Here is a 12009-nt window from a genome sequence, read left to right as displayed (position 1 = left end):
ATAGTCGAAGGCAGTTCTTAAAAAAATTGTGATAAGGAAGCTGAGTTCTCCACAATCCATGGCTTGTGGCGTGGGTACAACAAGGGATCATCTCAGCTCCACTTAAGGGGTAGGCCAATGAGAGTTTGGCCGTGGTTCCATGAATATATAGATAACACAAATTGGACTTGTTTTATTTCTTCTTTCTTTTATTCTTTTAATTTTAATTTTTCATTATTTACTTTGATGGGTTCACAAGAGTGGTGAGCAGACATAGAGGACTGGAAAATCAGAGTGATCAGGGAGCATGATGTGAAAATCCCAAACACTCAATAAAAATATAATGTTCAAAATTACCAAATGGACAGTGGTTGAAACCCAGCCTCACCTGGGCTTCTACTGTCTGTCCATACTGTGGCTTGGACTTTCATTGTAGTGTTGGATTGTGGACCAGGTCTCTTCCATGTGTTCTCCCTGACCTTGCCCAAAGTTACCACCCAAGCATTTAGAACTCTAGCCTTTTAGTTTTTCTTGTCTTTTCTTTTTGTTTTAATTTTTAAAAATATCTATTGAATGTATAATCTGAGTTAAGCATTACATATGGTTTTGTTTATTCACGTGATTGACTTACAAAGCTCTACCCTGAAGTTTAGCCCCTACTTGGAACTGCCATTTTCAGTGTTTTCTTGAACAGTACACTTTCACCTGAGGACCCCTTCCTCATCCCTTGCCACTCATATAAAGCAGAACATATTGTTTGTACTTACTTATGATCATGTCCAACTTTCCACCTTACTGATGTCTCCGCATTGTTTCAATCACCCATTCCTTTCTTCCTAAATTATTATGGCTCATAGTTAAGCTTTCACAGTATCTCATTTGGTACTTTCATCTTTCCTTGGTTGCCCCTCACAGCTCCTTGCTTCAGTGTATTCTAAACTCAGAATGGGATTCTTAGCAAATTGTAACCAATGAAATCATCTGAATGCCACAGAAAAAAATTATTGTCTAAAATTTAGAAAACACGCTTTCATTTGCTAATTGAAAGTGCACAATATACAACCTCACAGTGCTTAATTGTTCCTTTTATAACATTATTTAACTTAATGCATTTCACAAGGAGGAATATCCATCAATTATCTGAGTTAGATTAAACAAATATTGCTAAAACTGGATATACTTGTAATCATACCTAAAATCATTTACAAAATTCAATATACATGGTTTTGTGGGTATGGTTCATATTTATACATTAAGGAAACTAACTTTAGCATAAAATAAAAGGTATATTCATGATATAGAATTATTAAATATTCAAATATAAAAACGTTTCTATACCCTTGAAATTTCACAGCCATCTGTTTTGGTTAAATAGCTATTACTTTCTCTATGTTCAACATTGGTACATCAATACATCAAGAGTTTGTAGTTCTGATCTCCCTACATTCTTCACTAGCTTGCTAAGCATGCAATACAAGATAAATATTTTCTAAATCAGAGTGAATCTCAGAACTGTCAGAGCAACAAAAATATATGAAGAAGCAGCATTGTTTCATATAACAAGTCATTTAGCAGTGTTATAAATATATCACTTTATCTACTGGGATGTCTCAAATATTCTTTTTCTCTTCATGCTCACATTCTTTGTGTAAGGGGGGGAGTATAGATATATATGTATTCTGTGAAGGTTAGAGGGCAAACTTGACTGCCTGTCCATTCTTGCCTTGCACTTTATTTGAGACATATTTTGTTGTTATTGTTGTCATTGTTGTATTTTTTGTTCCGCACTGTGTATTCCAGACAATCTGTGCATTAGCTCCTGTCTATTTTTCCGTCTCTGATTACATTCCCTCTATGGGAAACCTGCGATAACAGATGCTCCCACTTGCCTTTTACCTAGGGTCTAGAGATTTAAACTCAGAACCTCACACTTGTACAGCAAATGTTTGTTTCTCATTGAGCATCGCTTTAGCCACATATTTATATTCTTTTTAATACTTAAGTATTTTTAATTCATTTTATGTTTTCACACACACACACATGCATAGGATGCCTGTGCAGTTCATAGGACATGAATCTATTCTCCCCAAGAATTGAACTCATGTTTTTAGACTTGGCCACAAGTACCTTTACTCTCTGAGTCATCTTGCCAAAGTTCATATTTCTAATATTAGTTATGATCTGTATTTTATAGTTCCTTTAATAACACATATTACCTTTATTAAAATTCTAGCCTTCTGTCATGGCACCAACCTTTAATGCTGGCTCTTAGTAGGCCGAGATAGCTGGTATCTGGGAGTTTATGGGTAGTATCATAGAAATAATCAGTAACAGGCCAGACAGTACTAAAAACAAAACCAAATGAACAAACTTACAAAAATATAAATGTTAGAGAATTAGTTCATAAAAACTCTTTGTCTTTTGCTGATTTTTTTTCTTTTACTGAAATTGGAATTTTCTTCATTCAATTTATATCCTGATTACAATTTCCCCTACTCCTCCAAGTTCTTGCCTCTTTCTTCTCATCTAAAACCATAAAACCCTTTCAGTCTCTTCTTTGAAGATAAACAAGCATTTTAAATATAAAAATAACATAAAACAAGAAAAAACAATTGGAATATAACAAAGAAACCAAAAAGAGAAAGAGCCAAAAATAAAGCACAAGAATGTGTACAGACACAGAGTCACACATACCTTGACACAGCCTGAAATCCCATAAAAATTCAAAATCAGGAGCCTCATTCAAAAAAAATTAAAGATAGTTTAATAGAGAAGAAAAATCTCAAGAACAGATATTTGATTATTTCAAAGCAGTACTATATATTGTATACTCAGAAGTCCATGCAATTGTTCCTGAGCTACTGATTTTGTAATAGTGTTAATGGGGAATGTGTACAGTACAAACATATCTGTTGGTTGAGTGTGTGTGTGACAGTGTGATTGTGCTAGATGACTTTGTTCCACCAGGCTGGTTTATTGCTTTTCACTTTTATTGTTGCTACTAAATTATTTTAATAGTCTTGCTTGGAAGCAAAATTGTACACTTACCATAATAAAAATCTGGCAATACAGTTATGAGATTAAGAAACAATGTAAATACATCAGAAAATATATGGAAATCTATTTAGCAACTATCTTCTTCTTCTTCTAGTACTTTCAGCCCATCCTAAGAAAGAATTTGCAAACAGCAAGCTTCTATTTGTTTGCATCTTATTTTAACATTTTCAACCTTTTAAAGAAGCTGTAAGAATTTAGGTATATTGGGTACTGTTTTTATAGTATTAAGTTCTATTTAGTTTTGCATAGCTATTAATAATTTCTCTACTACAGATGACCACTATTAATTTGTTTTTCTTTTGATAATACTAACAAGGAGCATATTCCGGTTTCTTCTATGTGCAGGTGGCAGCATAATCCCACATAGACCCACACTAACTGCTATTCAAGATCTTGTCAATGAATTCAAGATGTGATAATCCATCTTGATCCAAAATCAATAACAAACAACAATCTTTAAAAGTATTTACTGAGGTACTTTGCTTTAAACTTGATTTAACTAATGACTGTGAGTTCAAACTTTTGAAACTTACAATAGTAAGTTCTACTTTATCCATATGCTGGTTAGAATTCCAATTAAACACGCAAGATATGAAGAAACAATTCAGCTTCAAACCTTCCCTAAAAAATGCGAGGGAGGGTTTTTTGTTTTGTTTCTTTTTTTCTATTTTGGAAATTTGATATAGGCTCGGTCCTGAAATTAATTATATTTCTGGCAATTTGCAGACAATCCTGTGAATGGGATTTCTTTACCTTGCGATGCTGACATTGCATTAGGGATTGAACATAGATTCACTGTAATTTTGACTGTGAAAGATCAACAGTGATTTGCAGATAGGATTTTTCTAATGCTATTCTGTAGCCTGTGGTTAGAATGTCAGGAGGCATTGGTGGTACTTGAGGACAAGGAAAGGTTTGCCTTGATTAACCAATTCAAAGGTGGACCTAGCTCATTCTTGGACTCCATGATTATTGTGTTAATTTTGTACGTGACTCCATACAATTTATTCCTTAAGTAGAAAATGCCATATTTCAAAGAACAATTGTGGACTGTGTGTGCATTGATCTTGCCTTCTGAATTGGCTTATAAATTCCTCACCGAATGTGACAGACATGGCCAAGGAATTTTATGCTTTGTTTTCTATGGCCTCTGTGAAAGAATACCTCACAGAGTATCTGGATACACAAGCTGTACAATTGACTGTCCAGTCTGCTAGACTTTGTGACAGGGGCACATGTATCACATCTTCACCATTTTTAAAACCAACCCACAATTTGTTGGAAAAGTTGTATAGATAGTACACCACAGAAGTATTTTTCAAAGTCCATCTCATTTCTGCTCTGTGTTGTCAGAGCCTCATTTTTTTCTTCACAGAGACAACAGTCTCCACCTGTGCAGTCTTCTGGAAAGGTTTCCCTCTGCAGCTGTAGGTTTTGAAATCCATAGAAAACTGACTACTGACTAAAACTGGTTTAAAGAAAATTATGTCTGTACTACATATCTATTGAATATGCATTTTCATGTTACTATACCCCAAGTAACATTTACAAATATTTACTTAACACTTACACTGTATTAAATTTGGGTTTCATAAGTAATTCAGTAATATGGGCATGTTATAGGAAAAAAATAGGCCATTTAGTATAAAATACATGCAAATTGGTCAACTGTGGATCTGTAACATCTCTGAAACTAGACTCTTGAGCACAGCAAGGCATATGTATACTTAGACTAATGCATTGATGGAAATGAACTAATGCATATTAATACATACATGCTCCTTTTAGTGTGCAAGAAAGCCCACCTCTACTTTTTTTCACACCCTTTTAAACTAGAGTCTTATACGATTCTTTCTGAGTCCTTTGTGCTCATTCCTTGTCACTAAAATCACTATTGCATTATATTACACTGCAATCCTAGTTACTTTCTTGGGATGGGAATTTGAATATCTGACAGTCTTTCTGTAACATGCAAAATACTGATACATGTCTTAGGTTATTTATATCACACTAATTTGAAAAAAACTCTATAAAGAAATATACCTAGAACACTTTTTTAGTTTCTATTGACATTTATGATGTGTACATATTAATGGGATCCTTTATGTTATTTTAATATATCTATCTAATATGCATTATCAATTCCTTCCCTATCTATCCATGTTTCTCTCCTCTGATAATTTCTAGTAATGACTATGCTATGTTATATTTATTTTTTTGCTCATTTATTTAACATACACATGTGAAAAAGAACTTGTGATAAAATATTTATGTATCTGATTTACTTCCATTAACATAATTCTTTCCAATTCCACCCACATTGTTGGAAGTGACAGAAATATACTCTTTTTAAAGAATAACATCCAATTTCATATGTGTGTGTGTGTGTGTGTGTGTGTGTGTTGTGTGTATATATGCATGGCTACAGAGTGACTATAATTTATTCTTCCACTAATAGACAATAATACTACTTCATTTTTTAGATCTTATTTATTTAATATATCAAAATAAACCTGACAAGAAATTGTCTGTTTTGTAAGTTAATTTATTTTACTTGTGGTTATGTACCCACACATACACCACAATGCATGTGTGAATGTCAGAGGACAACTTGTAAGAGTTTTTCCGTTCCTCCTACCATGTATCCTGGATATTAAACTCATATAGAGCTTCGCAGCAAACCTCCTCACTCACTGAGTGAACAGTCTCACCTGACTAAAACTTGTTATTTTTCACATCCATGTACTGAGAAGAGATAATAACCCTTGGTTTAAACTTGCATTTTCATACTGGTCAATATTGAACAAACTTGAGTTTATTTTTTGGTTATTTGTATTCCTTCTTGCAAAATTGTGCCTTTACGTCAATTTTCCATTTTATAAAATGATTTTACTTGGTTTTGTCTTTGCTAAACTTTGGACTGATAATCTTTTAAATCAGACAGCTAAAATCTCCAGATACATTATAAAATTTGTATTACTCACTAATATGTATTCCACCTAGAAAAATAAAAATAATGTGTAAAAAAGCATAATTTGCAGTAAAACTATCACCACCAAGATCTGTAACAAAACAGGATTTCACAGACAACAACATTCCTTGCCCAGGGTGTGCTTTACATGTTGACTTTGAAAACATGATGGCCAGAAGCCATTTTTGTTTGTAAGCCAGTAGAAGGAAAACATTTATACATGTTCTATTGGTGTGCATCAAAATTGTCAAAATATTATTCTTCTTTAATGTGATATTTTTATTAACTCTTTGAGATTTTCATATATTGTACTTTAATCAACCTCAACCCCTCCTCTAGCTGCTACTGGATCACTACCAATCTTCCCAACCTATCCAAACTTCCTGTACTCTCTTTGGGCTAAAAGGAGCTCATAGAGACTGAACCACCAAACAGAGACCATGCGTAGGACTAACCTACACACTTTACACATATTTACACAGCTGTGTAGTTTGATCTTCATGTGGAACTCCTAACAGTGGAAAGAGGGACTATGTCTGGCTCTGTTATCTTTCTTTGGGACCCTATCCTCCTACTGGTCTACCTCGTCTAGCCTTAATAGGAGAAGATACACCTAGTCTTACTTCAATATACCAAGGTTAATAAACCAAGGTTGGCTAAAATCCATGGGAGGCCTTTCTTTTCTAAAGAGAAAGGGAGGGGGAGTGGATGGGGAGAGACCAGAGATTGAGGGGAAAGACTCAGAGAAGAGGATGAAGGGAGACGAAAAATTAAATAATAAAAAATAAAACATAAATTAGCAACTGTCCACAGCTCCTCAGTGGGAGAGCTGTTGAGGCATTCCTTCCCTGTTGTCTGAATTGCTCTTGTTCAAGCCTTCTCCAAGCAATACTAACTACTATGATTCCCTAAATGCAGTGGTTCTGTCATATCCAGAAGTCACTGTTTCACTTTACTCTGCCTTGACCTCATTCCTTTGTAATCTTGCTTTCCTTTCTATCTGGATGGCCCCTAAGCACTGGAGTAGGAGTGATAAAGCTGCTCTACGTTTAGAAGAACACTCCAAAATCACTTGTGCTCTGCCCACTGACCATTTGTGAGTTTCTGCAATAACCACCATCCACTACAAATAAGGAAAATTTACTTCAAACTATAACACACATTCAGCTACTCACAGAATCCACTGTTATTTAATAATATGAACAATAATTTACAATTAAGAAAACACAATGTTTAGACTACAAGCAAGACAAGAATATTCTGATGCTGCCATGAAAACAAGCTGTCAAGCTATCAGAAATAGATTATTTTGCTAATGGCAAATAATTCTGACTCTGACAAGGACATTTAATGGCTGTTCCTTATTTTGTATTAATTACAAATTACAAACAAATTTTCGTTCCTTTCCTTTAAGGGCGATGCATCAACAATGCCTGGGTATGTGATGGAGATGTTGACTGTGAGGATCAGTCTGATGAAGAAGACTGCGATAGTTTCTTGTGTGGACCACCCAAGTACCCTTGTGCCAATGATACCTCTGTGTGCCTGCAGCCAGAGAAACTCTGCAATGGGAGAAAGGACTGTCCAGATGGGTCAGATGAAGGCGACCTTTGTGGTACTGCTTGTTTTGTCATACATACTTCTCTCCAGGCATTAGAACCTTTTAGTTAATTCACAAATATTATCAAAGCATTTATTCATTCCACTTATTCCCTTCAAATGAGACATTTTGCATTTATGCTTATATTTAACTTTAAGGCATGGGGTGGTTTTATAAATTATACTAAATATGATCAAGAGTTTCTGAAAACAAGAGAAAACAAACAAACATAAACCAGACAAATAATTTACCAGAGATCTCTGCAAGTGTTACATCTCTGGCTACTATTCTATAGCTGAGTTGATTAGTGTCAGGATGTCACTGAGAACAGAGAATGCAACTTACTGTTGAAGAGAAGCCAGACATTCTAAGAAAAACTGTGGTTTTGTTTGCTACAGGAAGAAGGGAAGGTAGATTTAAGACAGACTATTATCTGAGTTGTTACGATGCTGTTTGAAGTCCGTGTATAATAATTTCCCTAAGTATGCTTATCTAGCTAAAATGATCAATTCAACAGACTTTAAAAGAACTTGGAATAGCCATCTCCCTATGTCAAACAATACATATGAAGGGAAAAAATAAAAAAAGCATTGTCTATCTTGAGGAAATCAGAGAGTTATCAAGTAGAGGATTTAGGTATGTTTGCTAGGAGATCCTGATAGAGGCTTCAGTATGTGTGTAAATAATGATAAGAACAACAAATAATACAAGGTAATGAACAAGAAAGGATAACTGTGACTTGACTTATCCAAATAATTTCATTTCTCCTATTTAATGTTATTTAAATCTACAAAGAGCAACAGCAATTCTTAGTGCTAAGACAAAAATTTATATTTGAAATAAACTAAAAATATTATGAAACCCCCTTTTTAACCTTCAGGGCACATTTCTTTACTGTAGTTCTTTTGGAAAGGGGAATCAATTGAACTAAAATGGAGCAACTACTTCAAAATGGCTACAGTTTTCAAATGATTATGATTACTTCAGAACAAGCATATTTGAAAGTAAATCTATTTTTTTCTTTCCAAAATAATACCTAACTTGAATTCAATTCTTAAAGGAAAATGGCTAATGGAATTACAACCCATTTTTACAAGAAATATACTTCTAGAGTCACCAAGAACATTTAAGTTCTACGTGAAAATATTGCTACAATCTGTCAGTTATTACACAGCAGTCATTTTTCTCACTTCCCTGAAGAAGCACAACTAGACTGGTTTTGAGAAACAATTGTTAAATTCTTATTTTTGTTTGAGTTTTGTTGTTGCTTGATTTGGTTGGCTTTTTATTTTAACATAGTATCTCACTGTGTAAACAGGGTCAACCACAAACTCATCGTGGTGACCAGGTCACAAAGGTCCACCTGCTACAGCCTTCCTAGTTCATTAATTAGATGGATACATACCCAACTCAAAACAATATTTTTTGATGCAAAGAAATAATGAGAAGCTTCTGGGCTTGTTCCTGTGTACTTGTTTCCTGCTTCGGAAGAGTAGGAAACTGTAGGGAGCATAAGGGAAGAGTTCAGAACAGTAGGGGGCCAGAGAAAATAGTAGGGTCTATGGGGTTGTAAAAACAGGAATCTGCTATCTTACCTAAGAACATGACATTCTGAAATTTGCTCACACTGAAAATGCTGGTCTAAATTTTGTAAGTTATATTCCCTTTTTAATTTTAATTTTATTCTTTCATTAACTTTAATTGTCTAATGTCAGGCTGATATAAAATTAGATATATTCTATGTCTTTCTGGATGCTAAAATGTTTGAGTAATGGTTGCTCATCACTAGTTCTAAAATACCAGAAAAATTTTGTTTGTGTATTATATATTTCTATGCCCCCATTGAATTAGTCATGACAACTAATATATAGGACACAAAAATACAAAGAAAACTGTTCTTTATTATCACTATAATTACATATACACATATGTAGTTATTTATAATCATTAAATACTCAAGTAAACAATGTTTGTCTCTCTTTTGAAAGGCATTTACAACTAATTTTAAACAGCTTCTAAAAGGTTGAGGGTAATTTTCCAGTTTTAACAAAAGTACTGAACACATTTACATCAATGAGCTAACAGAAGCTATATTATAAATTTAGTGGAAATGGAAAATTGCTTTCCCAATGATTATCATTTATAAGCAAACTTTCCTATTGAATCATTTCTATCAGTGTTTGTCTCCATTGAGTGTGGGGGATTGGTTTTTATTGGGTCATAAAATCTCTGACTGTAATTCTAGACTTAGAGAATTCAATCAATGAGTAGCATGAACTCAGATAAACTATCTGACTAAGAACGTTTGTCTCTTGACAGATGAATGTTCTCTGAACAACGGAGGCTGTAGCAACCACTGTTCCGTTGTACCTGGAAAAGGAATTGTCTGTTCCTGCCCAGAAGGACATCAGCTCAAGAAGGACAATAGAACCTGTGAAATCGTAGACTACTGCTCCTCCCACCTGAAGTGTAGCCAAGTGTGCGAACAGCACAAACACATGGTCAAGTGCTCCTGCTATGAAGGCTGGGCGTTGGATACTGATGGGGAAAGCTGCATCAGTGTGGGTGAGTAGATACTGCAAACTATGAAAACAAATCCAAAAACACTTGAAAAAATAATGAATGGATTCTATTTATTGTGTAAGTCACCTGTAAATGCCATGGGTCATTTTTAACCTATTCTAACACCTTCCACAAAGGGTGTTGTAGCATTCCTTCTTATCATAACCCTCAGACCCTTAGCCATGTGATTACTATTACTGTTCTAATATGCCCTTCATCCTGAATACATCACACCTTTGGAATTACACATTACTAAAATTGGAGTTCAGATAATGATAAATTTACATTATCTTTTAAGTTGTATTGAGTTCCAGGGACCCTTACAGTTATGTGGATAGAACACACTTCTTAAATCTATTGGAGAAAACAGCAGGCTTTAGCTTCAACTAACTTCCTGATTAGACAAAGCATTTCTTTCATTTTATTAATGTAGTCTTCAAACCACTAATGCTGTTACCAACCAGGATGAATTTGTAGCCAATAAAAATGAAAGGCACAGGTAGAAAGATAGATAGAAGATAAAGAGATAGATAAATGATAGATTGATAGACAGATTGATAGAATGGTAAATAGAAGATAAATAGATGACAGATATAGATTAAAGATAGATTATTATACATATCTAAAAAAAGTCATTTATTTTCAGACTTTGAATATCACTGCTAATTCAACATAGTAAGAATGACTGTTAGACAAAACACAAAATTTCTTTTTCCTTGGCCTTTTTTCACTCTCATCATTCTTTTCTTAATTCGTTTTCCAAAATATGTTTTGTATTGAAGTAATATGCACGTTTACTCACCTTAACACTTGAAAATGTGAAAAGAGTCATGTTTTCTAAGGCATGTCATCAATAAAAATCTTTGAGAATTATTTCAAGTATTTACTAGACAAGAAGAAATAAGAATAGGGATGAAAATACCTTATCAAATAAATTTTAATTCATGACAACAATACATATGTGGACCTTATTATTGAATCCATGAATGTTTCTTGATTAATCTTGATGACTGCATTTCAATATTTCAGTATATTTATGTTTTAGGTTTTGTACATATAGAGTTATTTTATAGCTCTTATGCTTTATTTAAGCCCTCTATACCATAAGCTCAATTAGATGGCCAAGAACCTATGCATCATAAACATTCATTCATTTTATTTCTTCTACTATGGCACCATTTTTCATCCCCCTTTTTCTAGATATCCAGGTTATTCTTTGATCCACTTTAAAACTCATACTTCTATTATTATGTGTTTTATTTTCCATGTATATTTTTTCTGTGTAGGACACCATATTTCTAAGGTTGTATGGTTAGGGTTTGATTTGACTTTTCATCCTCATGTTCCCTTTCTTGTTATCATTTCAGTCAAATAAGAAATATCGAAATCAGAATTCATATTGTAGTCTTTTATTCTGCTTTTCATAGTAGCATCCAGTCTAATTTGGAAAAATTAATATACAGCCAATGACTATTATATTTTCAGAGACCATTTCATTATTTTAATCTTCTATTTTGTTGTATTTTAAAGTAATATGTGATTCTTTCCTCTGGTTAAGTATTAAATCCTCACATATGATATTAAGGAATATTTATTCTATGTTTACTTCTCCAAGATGTTAAAGTAATCCTCATAAGATACCAAAAGAGCAATATGTTGCATTAAAAGAGTCAAGTTGTTAAAAGTAAAGAAACAACATATCAGATTCGATCATTATTATGTTAGGATCATAGTTTAGGAAAACCATAAGTAATTCTTTGATATAGATGAAGTTATTAAGGTAGCAGGGTAAATTGGTACCACATGGAATAACTAATGAGTTAATAGCTAACTTTTTTTT

The 12009-nt window shown here is 33.6% G+C and overlaps 1 protein-coding gene across 2 annotated transcripts in view; it reads left to right on the top strand.

The window, feature by feature from the left end:
- The window catches only part of Lrp1b (LDL receptor related protein 1B), a 2085328-nt gene that overhangs the window by 1341052 nt on the left and 732267 nt on the right, over nt 1–12009 (top strand). For both annotated transcript variants that reach the window (XM_087654909.1, XM_087654910.1), the window contains exons 22-23: nt 7422–7622; nt 9927–10172. In XM_087654909.1, the coding sequence (XP_087511035.1) occupies nt 7422–7622; nt 9927–10172 (447 nt within the window). The remainder of the gene's footprint in view (nt 1–7421; nt 7623–9926; nt 10173–12009) is intronic.

This window comes from Rattus norvegicus, chromosome 3, assembly GCF_021556685.1.
Source record: "Rattus norvegicus strain SHRSP/BbbUtx chromosome 3, alternate assembly SHRSP_T2T, whole genome shotgun sequence".
NCBI classification, from domain to species: Eukaryota; Metazoa; Chordata; class Mammalia; order Rodentia; family Muridae; genus Rattus; species Rattus norvegicus.
Note: the sequence above shows the minus strand (reverse complement) of the source record. Positions and strands in the feature narration are given on the sequence as shown.